The sequence below is a fragment of the Eucalyptus grandis genome, chromosome 6 (genome assembly GCF_016545825.1).
Source record: "Eucalyptus grandis isolate ANBG69807.140 chromosome 6, ASM1654582v1, whole genome shotgun sequence".
Taxonomy (NCBI): Eukaryota; Viridiplantae; Streptophyta; class Magnoliopsida; order Myrtales; family Myrtaceae; genus Eucalyptus; species Eucalyptus grandis.
The window spans coordinates 18,704,266-18,726,999 of NC_052617.1; the positions used below are offsets into that span (position 1 = coordinate 18,704,266).

General features: G+C 40.4%; 3 protein-coding genes across 3 annotated transcripts; all 3 read right to left on the bottom strand.

The window, feature by feature from the left end:
* Positions 1 to 205: 205 nt before the first annotated feature.
* LOC104448736 (J domain-containing protein required for chloroplast accumulation response 1) lies at positions 206 to 5,915 on the bottom strand. Its single transcript, XM_010062621.3, has 9 exons — positions 5,091 to 5,915; positions 3,756 to 4,594; positions 3,257 to 3,678; positions 3,054 to 3,165; positions 2,568 to 2,635; positions 2,379 to 2,444; positions 2,217 to 2,294; positions 1,587 to 1,763; positions 206 to 836 (listed from the first exon to the last, which is right to left on the bottom strand). The coding sequence occupies exons 1-9, from the start codon at positions 5,582 to 5,584 to the stop codon at positions 798 to 800; spliced, it is 2,295 nt and encodes a 764-aa protein (XP_010060923.2). The 5' UTR covers positions 5,585 to 5,915; the 3' UTR covers positions 206 to 797.
* Positions 5,916 to 7,147: 1,232 nt separating this feature from the next.
* Positions 7,148 to 9,634, bottom strand: LOC104448737 (arabinosyltransferase RRA3). The gene is made up of 2 exons (XM_010062622.3): positions 9,215 to 9,634; positions 7,148 to 8,591 (listed from the first exon to the last, which is right to left on the bottom strand). The coding sequence occupies exons 1-2, from the start codon at positions 9,410 to 9,412 to the stop codon at positions 7,476 to 7,478; spliced, it is 1,314 nt and encodes a 437-aa protein (XP_010060924.2). The 5' UTR covers positions 9,413 to 9,634; the 3' UTR covers positions 7,148 to 7,475.
* Positions 9,635 to 10,623: 989 nt separating this feature from the next.
* On the bottom strand, positions 10,624 to 13,710 carry LOC104448738 (cytochrome P450 734A1). Its single transcript, XM_010062623.3, has 4 exons — positions 13,157 to 13,710; positions 12,488 to 12,732; positions 11,864 to 12,212; positions 10,624 to 11,265 (listed from the first exon to the last, which is right to left on the bottom strand). The coding sequence occupies exons 1-4, from the start codon at positions 13,640 to 13,642 to the stop codon at positions 10,846 to 10,848; spliced, it is 1,500 nt and encodes a 499-aa protein (XP_010060925.2). The 5' UTR covers positions 13,643 to 13,710; the 3' UTR covers positions 10,624 to 10,845.
* Between the last annotated feature and the right edge of the window lie 9,024 nt (positions 13,711 to 22,734).

The window sequence follows — 22,734 nt, forward strand, 5'->3', positions numbered from 1 at the left end:
GAACTGATCATCTTGGGTTGGCTCTCTAGTTCCCGATTAATGAGTGTTTGATGGTTCTTGAATCCTGTTATGAGCCGGCCTTTGTTCTTTGGACTTTGCCCTTGCCATCGCTTCTCCATCTACATAGACAAGTGCTTAGTCTGTTTTTTCTTTTCTCCAACTGTGTCTCAATCAATCTCGAATCCGCTCAAAAAAACATAAAAGATCAGGCAAAATATGAGGGATTCCCTTAGGAGGTGAATTCAGGACACTAATCTTACAAGGCTTCCTACATTGGTGTGATGTTGACTCTTTTTCCTCTAGAAGTGCTATTCTGCAAATCTAGAGTAATGGGTTTTGCCCACAAAATAGGAGGTCGCTGCATTTTCTTAGTTTGGTCCAGTTCCATCTATGATTGTTATGTGAAGATGTGTTCTGTCCATGATGATTCTTCTGATGCACAATTGAAGGACAAGTTGGGCCAAACATAAGAGAGGGTTTCTTCAGATTCCGGGTTCTGTCGACTCGAAAAAAAACTCTCCTCGGTGCTCTATATGAAGCATTACCAGAGATAGGACAGAAAAGGAGTGTATTATTGACCGATACTTCTTTGAAAATCATTGAACGTTGCCTCTCAAACCGGTCTAAATTCGATTTTGTGCTCCTCAACTGGTGTGCTATTTACTATAGCAAGCAATTCCATATCCTGTGCAAGCAATTGCTGGGCACGAAGTAAGCAAATTTTGATGGCATATATAGATCCGATCCATGTCCTTTGCATGCAGTTGCTGAGAATGAAGTAGGCAAACGTTGATGGCTCATACAGATCCAAGAGAATTGAAGTGAGTCCATGCTTCCTGCAACAAGACATCGCACACCTCTCGTGTTATTCCAGTTCATCCTCGTTAGAAGTCGACAAGAGTTCGCAAACTTGTGATGGACAGGGTGATGCAACATTGTTGTTTTCTAGTATTTACGTACTATAGCCAAACAAGTTTCAGGAGATGATGAACCCATAACCGAAATGGCAACAACACGAAGAAGTTTCAGGAGACAATGAACCCAGAACCAAAACGGCAACAACATGAAAGCTGGAGGAAGACAAACAGCACCAACAACACGCAAGCGAAGCAAAGACCTCAGTGCTAGAGAAATTCTTCAGTCTATTGCAATGAGTGCCTAGTGAGGCCTCCTCCCCCAGCATGACACTACACTGATCAGGTCACAAGGTTTGCGCAAAGACCAGGCAAAGGAGTTAAAGCAGACAGTAACTCATCTTAACACTGACCCTCTCGGTCATTAACAGCTATAAATTGTATTCACTCGTCAGATTGGCTGATGATCAACTAACAAGTTCTAAGTTCAGAAAGAAGTCGGTAGTTTTGAGACGAATTGGCTTGTCAACAAGATAGGTACTAAGAGATTCTCATGTAGCCTGGAAAATCAATTCGATAGTGCGGATGATTGGTCTTTGCCCATTACAGTGATCTCAACATGCTCCGCCTTTTTTATTTTTTTTTTTTTTTTTTTTTGAGAAGAACGTGTTCTGACTATCTAAAATTTTACAAACTGACAGATGACACATCACATGAGTAACGAAAAATCACCTGCAATATATCGAAGACTTGCTCCGCTATGTACTTCTGATGTGAAGCAGCACCCTTCTGCTGCAATTTGTCTGGATGAAGGCAAAGCAAGGCTTTCTGATATGCTCTCTTCACTGCAGGCCCTTCAATTATGTCGACAAGGGGAACTGGCTTCCACCCACTCTTCAGCCAAAGAACCTGCCATGGAAATTAACCAAGTCCTTCAGCTGGTAACACAGAGGAAGAATGATCTAAAGTTGCAGCAAAAGTTTCTGAGCAGTCTTGAAGGTAACTGTCTTCCACATTTTTCTCTTGAAACTGTTACCCTTTGAATCGCGATAAGCATGAAAGCAATTGAGGATCAGGATTAAATTCAGAGCCGAGCAACTATTAGATGTCCACTGAATTGGACATAAGTCAGCAACAAAAACTTTTACATTTCTGACTCTAGAGTGTCATATTCCATCAACAATTTGCGTTTTTCAAATAATCTCTTTTCAGTCATTATCCTGAAGTTTTTATAGCTACTAAAAGCATGAGAAATAATACGCTTACAACCATAAAGCCAAGAAGAATCAGCACAAGGAGAGTTTAACCAGCCTCACACTTTTCCTTTTGGCACAAGAAAAGCTGGTAATTGATGATACTCACATACTGCAAAGTTGACAGAAGGGACCGTATATTTCCTTCCTTCCCACGAGACCACTGCCGGATTTTAGCATCAATATCCTGCATTATAAAATTCCAAAATCAGAGCTTTAGATTCTAAAGCAACATACCTATATCAAACCATGCATTTTTATCCAGCATTACTTTGATATCATTAAGTTCTTCACTTGGTTGTCTTTGCTTATCTTCATCTTGGGGCAATTCTTTTAGCTGCAGTAGAAAAATTTAGATGAAACTAACAGTCTAAGATCAATAGATTTGCAGCTGATTGAAGAAAACTAAATTAATCAGTTAACTGATGGAGTTATTTATCTGAATAAGTTAATGAAATACCACAAAGTTCCCGCTGAAGGATTCATCAATTTCAATAACCACGGGTCTTGCCTCCTCAGGAGCAGATTCTGGCATAATAAGAAGGATATTAGTATAAAGCTTCAATCAATCCCTTTTTGTTTTTTGTTAACTCTAAGTAGTCCTTGGGAAACAAGTTGACTGATTATAAGATGAAGAGGATGTGAGAAGTGAAAATACTCAGAGGTATAATTTAATGTGTTGTTCTACATGAATAAATTTTTAAAATTTTGCAGAAAGCCTGTCTGAAAGTTTCATTATTAGAGATTGAGATGTTCATCCCATGCTGTGGAATGTGGTGATAGCAAGCACTGCGCTTCAATTCAATAACTTACAGTTCTCAGACATCTCAATTTTTTTTAACATTCGAACCCCTCCCACCATAAATGCTCGGGCAAAATCAATAGGTAGTAATAGATTCTTCTGAGTTATAGGGAGTTAAGCTAGACCATCATAAATAGTACTAACCAGTACTTGATGCTGAGCTATTCTTCTTCTCTGATGAACCATCACTAAAGAAAAGGCTAGCAGTACTTCTGCCAGAGTGTTCTCTACTGGTCTTTTTACGAAACTGATTTACCTGGAAAAGTAAACAAATTTCCTTGGTGATTTGCTTCAGATAGGATATTAATATGCACTGTAAAGATATTTGCGGAGTGGATCATTATTACATGATGAGTGGAAGTTTCAGGTATTGTGTCAGCAGTTTCCTCGTGGGATGCTTTAACTTGTCGTTCCACTCCAATATTGTTATGATCTGCTGGATTGTCCGCTTTTCCTCCTCTCTCACTCCATCTAAAGCTCCCACCTTGAGGTCGAACGTCAACTTTAGGCTTCACAGGAGCTTCCTGATTGAAGATTTTAATAAACTCTTTGACCTTTCCTTTTTCTCTGCTTCTACCAATGCCATCTCGTCGATCTGTTGGCGATCCCGGCAATGCAACTTTTTTCACTCCTTTGCTATTCGAACGGTGAAGACTGTCTTGTTTCTTTACTCCTTTATCAGCATCATTCTTCCCAAGAGACTGTTCAATACTCCTCAAACTTTCACATTCCGCTTCCTTCTTCCTGTCTACCTTGACCTCATTACCATCTGCAACAGGAAAAAGAGATGCTGAATTTGAGATTGCATGGAAAGATATATAAGCTTTAATTTTGAATGTAGAATACCTTGTTCATCTTTATCGCTAGGCAAAGAATGCAAAGAATGAAGAGGTTTCAATTCAGGCTTGGATATTTCTTCCTCTTTCTCTACATTCTGACGTGAACCTGTCTGAGGCAGAGCTTGGGATTTTGTTTCTCCTCTTGTATTGCATGGCATGGCATCACTATGACCATCTGCACCGTTCGTTAAGCTGCCAATAGTTTTTGGTCTACTAATATCAATGCCAGCTTCTACAGTGGTGTGACGTGTTTCCAATTCAACTTGCAAGCTTGATTGCTTCATGGTGTCACTTTTTAATTTGCTGTTTTCTACTGCAGAGGATGCAGTGTCTAGCACTTTACTCTTCAAAGAGGAGGAAACAATATATGGTGATGCCGATTCTGCTGTCCGATTCTGACTGTCTATCTGCTCATTTCTGTTCGAGCTTTCTGTTCTAACCTTCTCTTTTGATTTCAAACTGTTCGATCTTCTAAGAGGCATTCCCAGCGGTATTCCTTTGCTAGCCCATTTGTATATAGAGAAGTGAAATTGGGCACCGCTTGGCATCTCTTGACCTGTGCCCTTATTAGAATCGAGGACTTTGTCAGATTTACTCGCATTCAGAATCTCGTCACCGCTAAGAGAGAATTCATGGGACAGAGGGCTCGGACGATAGGATGATTGAATGACAACCTTGGACGCATCCTGAACTTGTGTAATTCGGCTTGGATATCCCAATATAGAAACCTTGGGAGAGCGTGGCTGGCTTGTTCCATTTAAAGAGCCATCCTTGTACTTATAAGATTTCATAGAACTGGAGCCGAGTGCTGGGGAATCGACTGGTTTGCTCACTGTCGCAGGGAGACTGGAAGATGATGAAGTCAACAGAAGTTAAAACAAGGCATTAATCAGAACTGTTTTATCTAACATCCTAAGGGGATTTCTATAGAGTTTGCACAGCATCTGGGTCATTTCGATTCCTCGTGCTGCCAAAAAGATGAAGCGAAAACCATCTATTCAATATGCTCGAAAGTGTCGAGACAAGTTTTGTTCTGCTATAAATGGACAGCACCTTGAGATAAGATCAGCACCTTGGAATCATTTTTGCATATCCTAGTGACCGGACAATTGGCCCTAATTTCTTTACCGGACCATCCATGTCCAAGAATGCGACAGACAAAACACATAGCAGAAAGCCTGTCTAAAACAGAATTTGGCCATAACAATTACGGAATCCATCACATCTTTCTAAATTTTAGCAGATCAATGAATAGTTTTTTGTCGGTGGGTATACTAAAAACATAGCAGCTATTGTAATAAAGCATATCCAAGTGAGTTTTATCTAGAAACAGTTTTAAGACCTGAATTGTGACGGAACTGATGAGTTCGATGAGTTCGGCAAGGGCTCAGCTCGCGGTGGCAGAGGCCTCGCGGGGCTCGTGACCCGCGAACCTGGTGACGATGAGAACACATCCTGGTCATGCTTCCTCGGAGCGGAACTGCCAGATTCGCTGCCCCTAAATATGTCATCAAAGAAGTCTTCACTCATAAGTCTCCTCCTCCTCCTGTTTTCCCCTCCGAAAACCGGCTTCTCAGTCTCGCCAGTCCACGGATTACTGTACGAAGGGATTTCGCCGCTTCCCCTCAATCCGTACGAATCCGCAGATTCGCTGAGACCGTACCTCGTCTCATGGATCGAGGACCTCCTTGGCGGACCACCAAAAACGTCGTCGAAATCAATGTCCGAGTTTCGGTACAATTTCTTCGGCAAAAAGCCATCGCCCGGTATTTCTCTTTGAGGACTACTATTGCTAAAATCTACAAGAACATTGTCCCTGCGGGAGAATCTCTCCATTTCAGTAAATGCCCATCAACCGGATTTAACTCACTGACAGGTTTTCGCTTCCACCCGTGACTCACCGAAGCCGAGGAAGTTTGGAATTTAAAAGGAAAACAGCGGGAAACTCTTCTCGCAGAACTACGATGAGTTATGGGCTGACATATTTGCAGAGAGAACTGTAGAATTTGAAACAGAGCGTACAGCGTCAAGAGCAAATGCTGATGAAATCAGACATAGACAGTACATCAGGGAGAAGGAAGAATTGAAAATGAAAACACAGAAGGAGAAGCGGACAAAGATGGAGGTGGGTATTGAGAGGAATGCAAGAATTGAAGCCACACAAGCTGGGGACTGCAGAATTTCTGAGGATAAGGGGAGAATTGCAAGCTGACAAAAGAGAAGTCATTTTAGGTGGGTCTCTTTTTTTCTCTGGAGGTTTTGTTAATGTTCTTGGACGTAGATTTACGTTGAATTCTCTTGGTGGACATTAATCACTGGATATTTGCGAAGGTGCATGGACTGAACTTCCTTTTCCAAGAAGCCCCCATTTCTCTTAGTTAAATCACGATTGCAGATCTGATTGGCTCCCTGATTTTTGGTTGGCGGTGGCCATATGGAAGAGAACATTTTGACTTGCTTGATGAGCTTTGAGTTCATTGGTCTACTCATGGAGCCAATCGATGTGGTATTGAGATGCGACTTGGCAAAATCAGCGAGTGGATGGTGGACATTTGTACAGTATGGTATCAATCAATTCATCTCAATCTTAAGAAATGGCGCTAAAGAAGAACTCGATAAGATCATGTCATCTAGGACAGGGGAAGTTCTAGTTTACTAATTTAAACAAACATGGCGTAAATACAAAGTAACCATCTTCTAGCCAGAAATGCGTAGCTCTTGCACTGCCTTCACTTCTCTCTAAAATTTATGGCGTCAATCGTTTCTGCTTGCTCGATAGAGAAGCTGAATTGAATGGAACCATCACTTATGTGATCTCATTGGTTGCCTAAAGATGAAGTGGCTGTGAATCAGAAAGTATGTGCTGCTTTAGGTATAGGAGGGGACCATCTAGGGGGTGAGCAACATGGCCTTGTTTTTACAAAATTAAACAGAGCAGCTACCAACACGTCACAAAATTACAATATATAACAGAAATAAGTTATAACTAATCTCAAGTTGGTCCTCAATCCTGATACTCGTTTTGTGCCGAGGAATATTGGTCTGCATCATATATGATACCAATGTGGCTGTAAATTTAGGGATGCAAAGAGTCTTCTGACTGCCGTAGAAGGAAATTCCTGATTGAAGCAATAGTTCAGGCCCTACTATCTTCTTACCATTAGAACAGACATAAGTTCGGCTTGGGGCTTGACAGAAAACGAAAAAGACCCCCACCAGCACACAAAAATGTGCGATTCACCCAGTAAAAGCATGAGTTCAGAAAATCTGGTCAGTACCAATTAAAAAAGCAAAATGAATTAACTTGCACGGAAAGAATTCTTGTAGGCACATTCACTTGTACAATCAACTTGATGCATATGGACAGGCATGATCTACCCATGCTTGAAGCCTTGCATATGGACAGGCAGAATCACAGTTTCCAAATAAATTGCCATTAACATTACAAATACAAAGGAGTGATTCAGGTATAAAAGGACATTCTTGAGAGTGTTCGTGTAGTCTTTTGAGCAGACACACTGTGACTTAAATAAAGTAAGAATGAAAGTCATACAGCTATTTTAAAACAAATACATTGAAACAAAATGGATAAAGTTACAGACTAACATTTCGTTGCTTTAGAAAGGCATCGGATCAAAACCCACATTTATCCGGTACATCAAAAGCTAGGAAAAGAGAAGCCGAGTCGAGTTTGGAGATTAGATAAGGACCAGATCCCCTTGTCTTCCTACCATTCAGAACCATCAGGGAAAGGTTGCAGTGCATTTTTCTTACCATTGATGTAGAACTCAATGATTGCTTTCATTCGAGGAAGTTTATCAGGGTGATAATTGACATGGACAATGACAGGCTTCAACTGACTCAGTTTCGCATCTTTCCTTACCGTCTTAAAGAGCACCTTACTGTTCATGAAAAGGTAGAAGTCCATAGTTCTCTTTGCAGCATGAAGACCATCATACCCCGGATGCGATGGGAAAAAGAGCTCCTCATTGAAAACTGCCTGGTCCCATGCCTTCTCCCTGGAAAGCCGACCTGCCACGCGGTCTAAAAGCTCAATTGAAGGAATCGTGGGTCTCATGTAGAAAAAACCAGAGTTGTAAACCCATATTCTCATTGTATGTGCATATCGAGCCCAACCCATGGCAGGTTCATCAAAAACATCATTATACCCGTAAGCCGTATAATTATTGTGACCATCACTCATGGATTCAACATCAGAATCCCGGTAAAGATAATCAAAAGGATTTTGTAAGTAGACAATATCGACATCTGAGAGTAGGACACTGTAACCCAGCTGCAGAAACTCCCTCAGAATGCGGAATTTCAAACCAGAGACAGCATGGTTGCCTCCAATCTTCCCAACTGCATCGACATCTTGATCAGGGTCCCTCTTGTACACGGGAACATCATTTAACTTGCACAATTTTTCAATCTCATCATCTAAAGCTACGACTAGGTAGTTAGGTATACCAACTCTCTTAATGCTAGTGAACCAGACCTCCAACATTTCTCTCACATTAGAATTAGCAAGTGCCACTATAAGCTCTTTTCCTATGGCAACTTCATCCAACAGCTTGGCCAATCTCGGGTTCACCGATTCATCAGGCATGACAGTCGGATTGGTCCGCAAGCCCTTGACTGTTCCAAATGCTCCAGCTTTGTGCTGATCGCCCAATGCTGAGAACTGATTCTGTGCATGATATTTTCCTTGTTCTGCTGACCTTAGTCTCTCATTCAATACTCTGATCTGGTTCTTGAGTGCCGTGTTCTTCTCAGATAACGATGCAATGTCAGATTTCAGCGAGACGACCTTTTCCGAAGATTCACAAGGGGATGACCCAGACTGCCCAAAAGAACAATTTTCTGAAATGTGAGAAGGAAGCAAAAGAAGTCCCCCATATAACAGGACAGATGGTACAATAAAAATCACGCACAGAGGCAAAGATTGATCTGTGGGTCGAAACAATTTCACCGAAGGCACCAAGCAGCAAGCACATCGCACAATACGATGCACTCGAATCTATCGAGCAATTTATATGACAAAGATTGAGGATGACCAGCTAGATCAGGTAACATCACAAGAACTCGTTATTGTCCTTAAGGAACTAGTTTAAATTTTTCAAAGCAGTGACCTCCCCCTATATACATAATTGATGCTAGAAAATCAGTTACGTAATCAAATTCAAGGATGCTTCTGGAAAAGGAAGGAAGTATTCAGGCAGTTGAACTTGAATAATTAAGCTTCCTTTTCAGTTAAGTAACAACACTCCCAAGAAACTCATGACAAAAACCAATCCTTCGATGGAAGACAGCAAAGTCCCAAACCCAGAGTCAAACCACACGAAGCAAAGCAAGTCAAACTCCCCCCAATCCGCAGCATTCTCAAAAGCAAAAACCCCACACCCCGCACGTTCCCGAATCCGAAAAACGAATCATCGACGCTACAGGAAACGGGGAGTTCCGGACCTGGAGGAGATCCGACGCCGACGCCGCGGCGGCGATCCGGGCGCGGGTAGGGGCGGCGGCGAAGAGGCCGTGAGGGTACACGAAGGCGAGCACGCAGCCGAGGAGGACCCCGACGGCGACGGCCGCGGCGATCCGAGATCCGCGGGAGGGCTGGCCGCCCTTGTCCCGCATCAGCGACCCCTCCCGGCGGCCCGCCATGGCGCGCTCTGACCTCGCTCGCGAGGGAGAAGCGGGGGCGGTGATTCCGGCTTCCCTTTTCCCTCTTCACGGCATGAGAGATTCTGCGGCTGCGGCGGCGGCGGCGGCGGCGGCTGCGGCGGTCACGCGGAGCTCGTCGGAATCGAATCGCGGCGACTCGGTCTCGGTCTCGGTCTCGGCGAGAGGTTGGGGAGATGATGAAAGGGAGGATCCGAAGAAGGTGGTTGCGGTCGGGGCGGTCAGCATGTGGTGGTGGTGGTGGGTCTAGAGTGAGAGGGGGCCCCACGGCCCCCGGGGGCTGATGACGTGGCGTGTTGACTTTTTTTTTTGCCCCCGTACTTTCGAACTTCTTAGGTAACTAACGTTCATTTACCGATCTGCAGCACTACCTATAGGGATTTAGGTGGTCGGTTGTCAATTAATGCGATGTTACTCCGATTGGACATTGGGAGTGGGATTGAACGCTGGCTTATATAGTCGGTCTGTGTCTGTCCCTCTTAATTTTCATTTTCCGTTTTGAAAAATTCAAGGTATAAGTCTACTCTAAGTTTTATTGAGTTTTAATTTTTTTTTAAATATAACCAGATTCTAGATTTATCTCAAAAATATAATCAACTTAATCAAGTTTTAAAATTTATTACAAAATACAATAAAGTCCTAAAATTTTAAATTAATAGAATCAATGGAAGGATATAAAAGTTGTAGTATTCAATTACATTTTGTGATAAGCCGTAGAATTTAATTGTTCATTTTAAAAGTATTATAACTCAATTATATTTTCGTGATGAATTTTAGAATTTATAATACGCTTATTTTGTACCAAAAAAACAAATATACACTTATCCCAAAATTTGTATATCAAATCACGCCTTCATCGAAATACTTTAATTTTTGAAATAATTCAAATCTTTTCAACTCCTGTAATAGATTTAGTGTGAGGGAAAGTATGAAAATATTTAAGTATAAAACCCCCAACTTCATTAAAGAATTTATCATTTTAGAATAATTAATAGTGATCTTATAAAATTCCAACAATGTCTCAAACATTGCAGACCAATTATAGCACTTTGAATATTTACCATTTTTTGGCGTTCGATTACAAAATATTGTCGTAGGATGGAGATAGCTTCGCCTAGTAGACGGTCATTGCTTAGCTGTATTCAATGATCGTGGTGAACTTCAGCTTACTTTAAATACATGAGAACACAAGACAGAAAAATCAATGCGCACTGTGACAAACCTGAAAAAGCGTGCTTGACTGGGAACAGAGGGAGTTTATGATACAGATTTCAGCACATTTACTTCATGATCCACAAAACGAAGTGCCTTTTATACCAAAAAAAAAACTACAACGACTCTCTTCCCTCTTTCCATGTGTGAACATGTTGCAAACGGTAAGTCTGGAAAGAAAAGGAAGGGAAAAGAAACGGGAATCAAACATTAGTCCTCCTGAAGATGATCTGCGCTCCATACTGAGGCCGCAAGGTCACGAATAGCATGGGAGCATGAACATAAGATGGCGACACCTCGAGAACGAACTGCCTCACCACCATGGCCAGGACAACCTTGGCTTCTGCCATGGCCAAGGTCTGGCCCACGCAGATTCTGGGGCCGAGCCCGAACGGGACGAACGAGGCCAGGTGCTTCCGGGGCTCTGCGAATCTCGCCGGGTTGAACTCGTCAGCATCTTCGCCCCATACCTCGGGGTCGTGATGTACAGCAGTCACGGCCAAGTAGAGCTGTGTTTCTGCTGGAATTTGGAGGTCTCCTAACTTCACATCTTTGCAGGTTTGCCTCATCAGCATCACGGCAGGTGGGTACAGTCTCAGTGTTTCATTCAATACCATCGTTACCTGTCAGAAATTTTCTCAGAAAAAGGGCAGAAGAACAATGTAACTTTGAGTGGACCCAAAATGTTGATCTTTCAGCCAGACTAAACTTTCATAAATTTAGGTCGTTGTCATAGGAATATTTAAGCGAACAAAAGTCAATCGATAGCAATAAGCTTGTTCATACATTTGAATCTAAAGCATTAGATCAACCCCACTTAAAGAATGAGCCGGCTAGGCAGTACATATCGACTGAGTTTCCATGTATAATATATCTTGTGGGCACAAATGTAGGAAGAAAAATCTGTCTCCTGTCATTTTCAATTTCTTCTTAATGGGTAAGTAAAGACAATTTAAACAACCAACTTGGATATGCGCAGAAGCTCTTCATCACACACATCAGACCATTAAGTTACCACCATCTCGCCCTTGTGTTGGTCCTGGGGATTTGATGATCGAGTTTCAAACATTAAGTTCTTCCATTTTAAGGAGCTAGCCAGAGCTCGACAAGTGATGATTTTTTCTTTATTTGACAGTAAACAACCAATGCTTTACCAAAAAAAAAAAAAAAACCAACCAATGAAGAAAACTAAACGGGCCTTCTGGTAGTGATCGAACTTACAATCTTGAGCTCGTTCAGATTCTCCACAGCTGGAAGCCCGGTTTTCCCACAGATGCAGATCACTTCTTCCCGGGCCTTGTCCTGCCATTCCTGGTGCTTCGCCAGAAGGAGAAGCGCCCAAGTGAGGAGAGTGGCCGTCGTTTCTTTTCCTGCAAAATAGAAAGTCTTGCATTCATCTATGACTTCCTCCACTCCGAGTCTTTCTTCTTCGTATGATGACTTTAGGAGAGTGAGGAGGTTGAAGGAATTCTCTCTCGATCTCGAGTTGTTCTTGATCAGCTTCCGGATCAAGTCACGTGTTTCCTTCTCCAGTCTCCATCTCTCCCTGTTCTTCTGGGTCGGTATAAACCTGTGCATGGATTGTAACGTGTGATTGTCTGATCTTCCATGGATAGGAAAATTCCAAGCTGGCAATGATTCGTGATTACAGAAAACACACATCATTGAATCAGTTACCGATTGACTATCACCCATGAGAGCAGATACTTGCTTCACTGTAAGGTCTCCAAACTAATAGAACCGATGCGACATATGGTCTAGCCTCAGATACTATATGTACATAACTAAGAACTAAGAATGTGAGTAATGTCATAATTGATTGAAAAGGAGCAAGTTTAGTTAGACCTGAAGCCAGGAATGTAGATGCTTCGGATGGCTTGAGAGAAGAGGTGCACCTGCTTCTCCTGCAAGGCGAATATGCGCTTGCCCTCTTCGAAGCTGCTTCCGAAAGCAGTCCTCGAGATGATGTCAGCCGACACTCCATTGAGCTCCTTTTGCACCTCCACCTCGAATTTCTCTCTTCCTCCTCTTATCTCCTCCCACCTGTCCAGCATCTTGGCCGTGCTCGCGACGATCTCTGGGATCCAACCCTATTCCAAATGAAAGAAAAGGCATCGTGCGAAGTCCGTTGAGCAATTGACACGGTGAACAGAACCGCTCACTGACGATTTTGAACAAGAGTCTTGCCTTTTCCTTTTATGGGAACCAGCTAAGTCTTACAGATTCATTGATAATACAACTGGTTACTGTTGAAATGAGCATTACCCTATGCTCTCTTAAGCAAATTGAAGAACAGTTGATCTTCGCCAAATTACCAGCCAAGAACGGTACGGCAATTTGAAGAACATAAAAGTAGCTTCTGCTACGTTTATTTACTGCTATCAACTTTTAGATTGCACTTGCATCATTACCTCTTTTACCAAAAAAGGGCACAATCACTTCCTAAATCACCTGAAATGATGATGTGGTGCGATGTGATGACTATACGATAATTTACACCGGCTCCATACTTACCTTGACTCTCTCCATGGTGAAAGCCTGGTTGGCAATCCGCCGGTGAACGGCCCACTTCTCGCCCACCAGCCCGACAAGGCCTTGCCCGAACAGCAATCCGGCCTGCGGGTTGAACGCGATCTTTTCATATGACCCGCCTGTGTTCGTCAGGACCTCCTTGATCATGTCCGGGTCCGAGATGCCCAGCCTGGGCCTTGACCCGAACCAATAAACAAAAGTCTTCCCATACCTGAGGGACCAGTGGTGGTAGAAAGGAGCCACCCGGTGGAGGATACTGTGGTCAAAGGGCATGGGCTTCAACTGAGCCTCCAGGAACAGGCGCCTGATCTCCGCTGTGTTGCCGAGGAAAGGATGGTAGCCGGGGCCCCGGATGCCTTGCGCCGTGAAGTGGAGCTGTAGCTTTAAAGGGATACATAGATTGGAGTACGTGAACTTTAAGAGGAGGATGAGGATTAGCAAGAGGACTGGAACAAGAAGCAATAGCATAGTTGATGGAGGGAGGGAGGGAGGGAGAGGGAGAGAGGGAGGGTAATGGAGACCAAGGAAGTCCACAGGGAGGAGTTGAAGAATATAGAGTAAAGATAATGATATCTTTGCGACCGTGATCTGGAGGAGTAGAGCAAGTTGTGCATCTTTTAATAGAAAAAAGGTCAAACTTGAATGTCATGCTTTTTCTAAATAATTTGATGGTTTTGAGGCGAAATATATATATAATATTCTGGGTCCCCCATGCCACTTTTTAAACCTAATAAAAAAATACTATGCATTTAGATTGATTGTGCATTTCAACAGAAATACACCCTTTGTAAACGACAAAATTTCTTTACCAGGTCACTAGGTAAGCACTCATTTAAAAATAGTTTCTCATTATGTATGATCAATTGGAAATAAGGAAATAATAGAGTTAATTTATTTACGAATGTCTCAGGATAGGTTTGATGATTACTCCAAATCGACTTGCTTGTTTTCAATTTTTGAGTGGAGCTCAAGTTACTCAAGTATCTTATTGACTAGAGCTTTGGTTCGCCAATATTAAACTCGATTCAATTACAGTCGAGTCCAATTTGAGTATTTTGAATATCAGTTTGAGTCAAGCTTGAGTCAAAATTGTGATATTTGATCGAGCTTCAACTCAAGTTTTAAGTATTGATGTAACGGCCAGCTCAACTCGAATGCACCCTGAGAAGATCTTATTTTGCTGGCCCAAAAAAGACATTTCCGTATATACCAAGTCTTGTGTTTAAGAATGAAAGCCTTGAATCTCGCTTTATCCATGAAAACGGATTGGATTTTTGCTAGACTGCTAATGAGGATTGACCTACGCATGATGATGACATGGGGACAGAGTAAATTTTTTTTTTTTATTTAGAGAGAGAGAGAGAGAGAGAGAGAGAGAGAGAGAGAGAGAAGGTTTCTTTGGGGTTTATGTGGTTTATTCCTAAAAGTTCATCGCTACTAAAAATGAATGAATGTAGCTTTTTGCAAGTTTTTAGTAGCCATTCGTACTCTTCTCCCACCCGATTAGTTGGGTACCCCCGTAAATCCACCTCATCGGGGCATGTAAATTGCGCTCACAAACACGAGAGCAACTAAGAGCATCTTCTAACTTTGTTTATCCTGTTTTGCCACATCGGTAAAATAGATGTTTAATGCAACTTTCCAGCAGCTAAGAACATTTGCATAAATAAAATTAGGGCAGAACCAACCAAAAAGTTTAAACTAATAAGTGGAGGGCGACCACATGTCTATTAAGAGCATTGGATTCACTTGAAAGATGATAGAACCTAACTTTAATATCATGTTAAAAAGTCCAACTTAAAAGTTTAAGTTGATAGGTAAACGAAAATCCCCATACATAAAGAACATAAAAATCCATTTCTAAGTAACGTGAGATATTTCAATAGAAACTTTCAAGGTAATGAGAAGTGAGTCAAGTTTCATGATGTATGAAAGGAGAACATAAACCAATCGGTTTACCATCAAGTACAATGAGTGGACATTTTTAAGTGAGGTTTTCATCTTCGAATCAATTTAGGGCCAAAGGAACATTGTTTCTGCACGCTTTTGCTAACTCCATTTCCCAATGGTCCATGCTAGACGATTCATATTAAATTAATGCCAAGCCAGATTTTTCTGAAGGGGAAATTGCTAACTTCATTCAAGTAAACAGTTTTTAAAAGTTACGACACTTAAACAATCAAATATACAAAGTGAGTGGAACACCAAAGTTGCAGCATTTGTGCTGTCATTTTCATGAGTTCTTCCTAAATCAGGAAGGTTTCAATCAAATGAGCTATGACTTAAATTTCACTAAAATAATTTTATTAGCACTTGATGTATTATAAGATGAGATCATACATAATATAGTTATATTATACAGTGTTTGGATGAAATAGATTAATTAGTGGATTAGGTTGTATCTGATGCATATCCCTTTATTTAATTAAAAAATATGAACATTAATTAATAAATAAAATATAGCATGTTGATTATATAAAAAATGTGAGGCAACCAAAATTTTAGTTTATCATCGGTAGGGACACTATTGCTGACATAATAACCTCCATACAAAATGCTGACATGAATAGAAAATGGACGATTCAAATAGCATCCGCTAATATCATTGAAAACATTGTTAAAAATACTTGTAAGACAAGGTTTTATAAAAAAAAACATGAGGAAGCATCAAGAAAACAACAAATATTTTTTTGGTTTTAACCCTACGTCATAGAAAGAATAGGAAAGGACCCTATTGAACTATTTTAAATTTAAAAAATATCAGTAGGCCTAGCTTACAAATCTATTTGAACTATCAACGAATTCCTAGAATTTTAGGTAAGACAGGGATTATAATTCTTTCTACTTCTAGGTAATCTGCCATAAATCAAGAGGTAACTTATGCTTCTAGCGTGTCCTTAAACTAAATTATGATAATCCCCTTAATGCTTTAGAACTAAAATCACGAATCAGATGATCTAACCAGTCTTGATGTTTGTATGTTGCAGCGTATACAGACTAAGAAAATCCAAACTAATTATTGATGTCAGCAAGAACATGAGATTATTAAGTGACTTCACCACCAACTGCAGGCATAGTAAAAAACAAAAAAGAATAAATGAATCAATGAAGCAAGACGCAAAGTACAATGTAATGATCGTTAACAGAGTTTCCCACAGTAAGTGGTTAATACACAAGCATCCGGAGCCTGAGCATGAATTTCACTGGCAATTCTGCGAATGGAATCGTAATGTTCTGAATTCAGCAGCTGAAATCGATCATGACTGACATGAGGTTCCTTTTATCTTCGATCATTCTTTGCATGGTAAGTATTGCCAGCTCAAGATCTCTATTTGCAGATGGTCCTCTGGCACAGTGCTGCTGTTGCATGTTAAATTGTCTTTGCAAATATACAGGATCGTTGTGAACATGCCAAGCAAAAGTAATACCGGACCGCGAGACCGCATGACAGCATGGTACAGCATATGATACAAATCGTGGGTCTGAGAAGTGTTCGTCGGATTTTGGATGGTCAGCTCTTGCGAAGGAAAAGACCGCACCTCACGCACGTTAGTTTGAATGAGAACCTAGCGAGACAAAAAGGCTGATCAATGACTAGTTGCAAAACTATGTTCTGAGATTATATCGAGGTTTCAGCATGTTTAATGAATACACCAGTCCGAGGACTGGTGTATACCAAAAGCACGCAAGCAATCACAGATTTGCAAAACTGTGGGACTAATATTGTATTGAAGGAGCCACTTGAAATGCCGAACCAACGCACTATACCACTCATATGTCCCATGTGAACGCTCGTCTTATAATCTGTCACCTTACTTTATACCTTATTTGCCGACCGGCTATAGTACTTCTAACATCAGCCACTTTTCAGATATTGACTCGGAAATGATTTCATACGAGGGACATTATCAACTCGAGAAAGGTTCAGGTGCAATTGAGCTTCCCCTTACACACGGTCATTATATCGCTGTTTTTAATTATCGCGTGCGTAGTTTAACTTATAGACATTATGGAAGAAATCCTACGTCGACTTAACCTCTCTCCCTCCCTCCTATTTAACTCTCCTCGCTGCCTCCACCACTCCACCACCTTACCGCCGTGCCGATTGTTAAAGAAATAAAACAGATATTAAAAGTACAGATGAATGAAGAAGCTGATGATAGTAGAAAAGCTGAACCTGAGGAAGTTACTGAGGCAGAGGAAGCTGAAGCAGAGGAAGGTCGCAAACTTCTAAACGAAACTCAAAGTAGAAAAGAAGATGAGCTGGCGATCCTGAGCTGAACTGATGAGCTGGCGATCCATGACATCAAAACCTGGAATACATAAGCTGATCAAGCTAACTGAAGGAGCTGCACAACCAGAGGAAATGCACGTGTTTCTCATTTTAGCTTTTCTGTTGTAACAGTTCTATAACAGAAGTTGTTAAACAAGTGTTGAGTATAAAAGGATAAGTGAAGGAGAGAAGAGTTAAGTGTGTTAGTTCATTGTTTTTCCTTCTGATTTTCCTCGATTCATCTTTAGATTTCTCTCTTCTACTTCTGTATTCGATAATGATTGAAGTCATGTAAAAGATGAACCAGAAGTTTTGAAGAAGAATATCAGAGCTGAGGTATTTCCATTGATTGTTCAGGTTCTACAATTCTCTCATACACAGGTCATGTTCTATCTTCCATTTCTTCTCACCGATCACTGCTTTAGATGTCGACATTGCATTCACTGTACTAGTATATGACCACCATCACAGAATCCCCGGCTAAAACCATAGATCGGTGGGGAGAAGAATGGAGGAGCCATGATCATGGTCCATATGAAAAAAGAGAGATTAGGTGTCGTCCCCATTCTTGTTGGTTTTATATTTTTATAACAGGTTTAAGTCGTTTTATGTCTAAGGCTGTTCCTTTCAAGTAGGAGGACAATTTTGTCATTTCCATTATCTTTGTAGGATTTGGGATGTGACATTAGGATAAAGATTGGAGAGGATAGAATCTTTGTTGGGAGCGTTAAACCCACATTTACTTAAAAGCAAGCTTAAACCAATAAGTCTCCCTCATGTGTACCCTAAAACCACATTGGTAACTAGATTACCATTTGTTACTTTGATATTATTTGTTGGAAGCAACCACTGGATTTCTAGGTAGAAATCCAATATATTTATCCAAAGAACTATATCTAGTTGATGGTGCAACTATGGCGAACCACACCACATGATTGACTTTCCTAACACAACTCAATAATATTATCACGTTTAAAATTAATGTTAGGATTACTTTCGACATGAGCATCTCCACAGTTTTTTTGGGAAAGTGACAGAAAAATAAACATGTTGCATTTGCCCTAAAACCATAATTTGCTAATTTTGAATGTAAACACTTTTAATGATTTTCATATTTTTCAAATTTTATTGCCATCGCCACCTCAACCGGAAGGAAGAAGAAAGGACCAGAAAAAAAAAAAAAAAGTGAATAGAGAGAGACAGGGAGGGAGGGAGGGAGACGAATAGAGGTGAGGAGTGGTGAAGGCATGATGGTGCGGCGTGATTGTGCGATTATCACCAATTTCGACACATCCCACTGCTTTGAAACCATAATTTGGAATGTAAACATACTGCCATCGCCACCGCCACCATCATGGGCAATTGCACAACGAAGAACCAGTAGTGGAGCACCTAAAGCTTAGAATTGACCGTATTCGAAGTCACCGACATACTCTCCCAATTGAGCTTAGGCCGGGACAGAGCTAAGGCAATCGAGAGCTCCAAGTTGAGCTCGCTTCAGCTGTGGGCTGGCCGTCCATTTCACAACGGCTTCTACACAAAGCAAGGAACAAAGTTATTAGTAACTAGCAAGTACAGTGAACAATAACCGAAATCAACATCTTGATGACCATAACATGTAAGATGATTAGCAATGATTGGACTGCCACGATAGAAGGGAATATTTGGTCAAAAATATTTTATTGCATTACGACAATACTGAGATATGATTTATAAGCACACCCCATTTGCTAATTACATTATCATCACATATCCAATTCTTTTAAGTCTTTTAAGTCATAACAATTTTTTTTTTTGGCAAAGTGAAATATTTTTATTTAACTAGAGAAAGATAATACTTCTAAACATAAAACATCCCAAAAAGCTTGGGGAGAAGATAAGACAACGTATGATATAAGATTACGTTTGGTTGTCCGAATTTCTAATCAGGATAGGATTTGATAGAATATAATATGAAATCAAGAATTTTACTATATTCTATCAATTGTTCGGTGATTACAATAAGATATATTTATATCATATCATGTATATTATTTGGTATAAATGGTATATTAGTATAAATGAACCTAAAATTTTACAAATGGAGATAGTGAAAATTTTCACGACACTTTTGCAAACTTTATTTTTATTTTCTTTTTATATTTTACTTTCATCTCTTTTTTAATTAATCTTTTGCTATTTCTTTCTTCCCATTCTATCATTCTCTAATAAAATTTTATTAAATAGTAAACTATACTAATATATCTAAAATACTAAAATACCTAAAATATGTAATAAATATAAATTTATATTTATATTTATATATTGAATTTATATTCTAAAATAGAATTAAATTCAAATATATAAGTAAAAGTAAGATTAAATTAAAATAACTAAATTCTTATTTTTATTTGAATTTCTTATATTAGAATTCAAATATTATGTATATACTAAAATATAATTTTTTTTTGGTCAAATAATTTTAATTTTGTTAATTTTGTTAATTTAAAAAGTTATTTATTCGAAAAAAATAACTTTCCTAATATAGATGTTAGAAATCCTGTCCACATTTATCTCACCTCTCTATGAAATAATTTTATCGGATCTATATTCTCCTTATATCCGACTTTATTATATATTGAGTAGACACCAAATATAGAATATGATAAATTTTATCTTATCCTAAATTTTATCCTAACTGCTAAACATAGCCTAAGTGCACAAATTTGAAACACCTGAGAAATGGGCTAAACTTAGAACAAAGGAGTCACAAAGCTCTACCAAATTACAGCACATTATTTTTATGATGCAAACACAAAATGAAGTTTCTATCTCAAGAACCCTAAAAAATTGTCTTCCCTCACACTATGCGACCATGTTACAAACAGAAGTCCACAAACAAAAGGAAGAAAGATGAACCAGATATGAGTCCTCCCGAAGATGATCGCGCCCCGTACTGAGGCTGCACGGCCACAAGAGGCATCGGAGCATGAACATACGAAGGCAACACCTCAAAGGCGAATCGCCTAACCAGCATGGCTAGAACAACCTGAGCCTCGACCATGGCCAAGTTCTGGCCTACGCAGGTTCTGGGCCGAGCCCGAATGCAAGGAACGCGGCCTGGTGCTTCCGGGGCTTTGCGAATCTTGCCGGGTTGAACTCGTCTGCGTCTTCGCCCCATATCTTGGTGTCGCAATGCACAGAAGGGAAGGCCAAGTAGAGCTCCATTTTTGCCGGAATTTGAAGGTCTCCTAGCTGCACATCTTTAAGGGTTTGCCTTGTCACCGTCACCGCAAGAGAGTACAGTCTGAGTGTTTCATTCAATACTATCGTTGTCTGTTCAAAAAAAGGACAGAAGAAAGACGTATTGAGTGAACCCAAAATGTTTAATTTTTTAGTCAAGCTAAACTTTCAAAACTTAGGCCAATGGAGTGGCGTAATAGGTTATTAGGAAAATTTACATAAGACAAATGCCAGTTGATAGCAGTGAGCACGTTCGAATAGTGAATTTAGAGCATTAAATTGACCCTAATCGAAGAATGAACCCGCTAGGCGATACCTTAGCTATACCTATATAATTAATTGGGACCGCACCTCCATGTATAACATAACAAACACTGGAAGATAGTCTCCATGTCATGTACAATTTCTTCTTAAATAGGCAAGTGAGACAATTCAAACTTCTTGCTTGAATGTGCACAGAAGTTCTTCATCACACAGGTCAAATTATTAAATTACCACCATCTCATCCTCGGATTGGTCCTGGGATTTGATGATGGAGTTTCAAACCTTTTCTTCCAACTAAGAAGCTAGCCCAAGTTCGACAAACAATGATTTTTATTCATTAGATAGCAAACAACCAATGAAGAAAACTAAACGTGCCTATTTGTAGTAATGTGGCTAGTGAGGAATAGTGATTAACTTACAATCTTGAGCTCGTTCAGATTTTCAGCACCTGGAAGCCCGGTTTTCCCACAGACGCGGATCACTTCTTCCCGGGCCTTGTCCTGCCATTCCTGGTGCTTCGCCAGAAGGAGAAGCGCCCAAGTGAGGAGCGTGGCCGTCGTTTCTTTTCCCGCGAAGTAAAAAGTCTTGCATTCGTCTATGACCTCCTCCATTCCTAATCTTTCTTCTTCGTGGGATGATGTTAGGAGAGTGAGAAAATTGGACAAATTCTCTCTCGATTTCAAGTTGTTCTGCATCAGCTTCCGGACCGCGTGCCGTATTTCCTTCTCTAGTCTCCATCTCTGCCCATTCTTCCGAGTCGGTAGGAACCTACGTATTGAGTGGAACATGTGATCATCTAATCTTCAATGGATATGAAGACTCCAGGCAGAGGAAGAGAGGTAATTTAGGACTGCTCTAAAAAGTAGAAAGGTAATGATTCGTGATTAAACAAAAGACACATCATTGAATCGTGACTTTTCCCAAAAATAGAATCAAGAAAGACTTTTCCCAGAAATAAAAACTGATATTGCTAGTATAAGTACCTAGAGGGGGGTGAATAGGTATATAAAAGATTTTTCTTCGATAATTGCACAATACTAGACAGTTGATGGATTTGAGACAAACGATAATCAAAGTAAGACTGAGAGAAGAGAAAATTGAACACGCGGTTTATAATGGTTCAGCTTATATCAAGCCTACGTCCACTCTTCTTCACTGACAGCCTATTAGCTGGATTCCACTATGAACAAGAGAGAAGTTACAGCATAGCTTTGCCTTGATTCCACAGTGTAGATGTTCTACCACATCTCCTCAAGATTTCTCACACATATAAACTCTCTTTTGTATACAAGTATTCGCTCAGAGTAATTGTCTAAACAAAAAGGAGCTTCAGACTTTGGAATTCTTCCATCGCGCACACCTTGAACAACTAAGACCGTCTTCCTTATATACTCATTTATGCCATCATACCCGTTGGCACTTACCAAAGGAATTCCTCCAATCTACCCGTTGGACGGAATCAATTAGGAAGATTGTTCGAGCTATTAAAGGAACGTGTCGATAGCCCATCAATCCGTTCGCCCATACAATCGGGATCTCGGTTTCCATAAGTAGAACCTTCCAATAATATTTAGGCAATCACCGGATCTTCAATTATCGAGTCAATCTTCGATCAATCAAAGGACTCCGTTATGTCTTTTCCAGCCACGAGATCTTCTCCGTTGATAAGGTTAAATCCTTAACGAAACATCCAGTTCGGATAACATTTCTTCAATGGATTAGAGATCAATGAGGATAGACTTTGAGTCTTGAGTCTGGCTGTCCGGAGGTCTTCAAACTTTAAATAGCAGAGTCTGCAAGC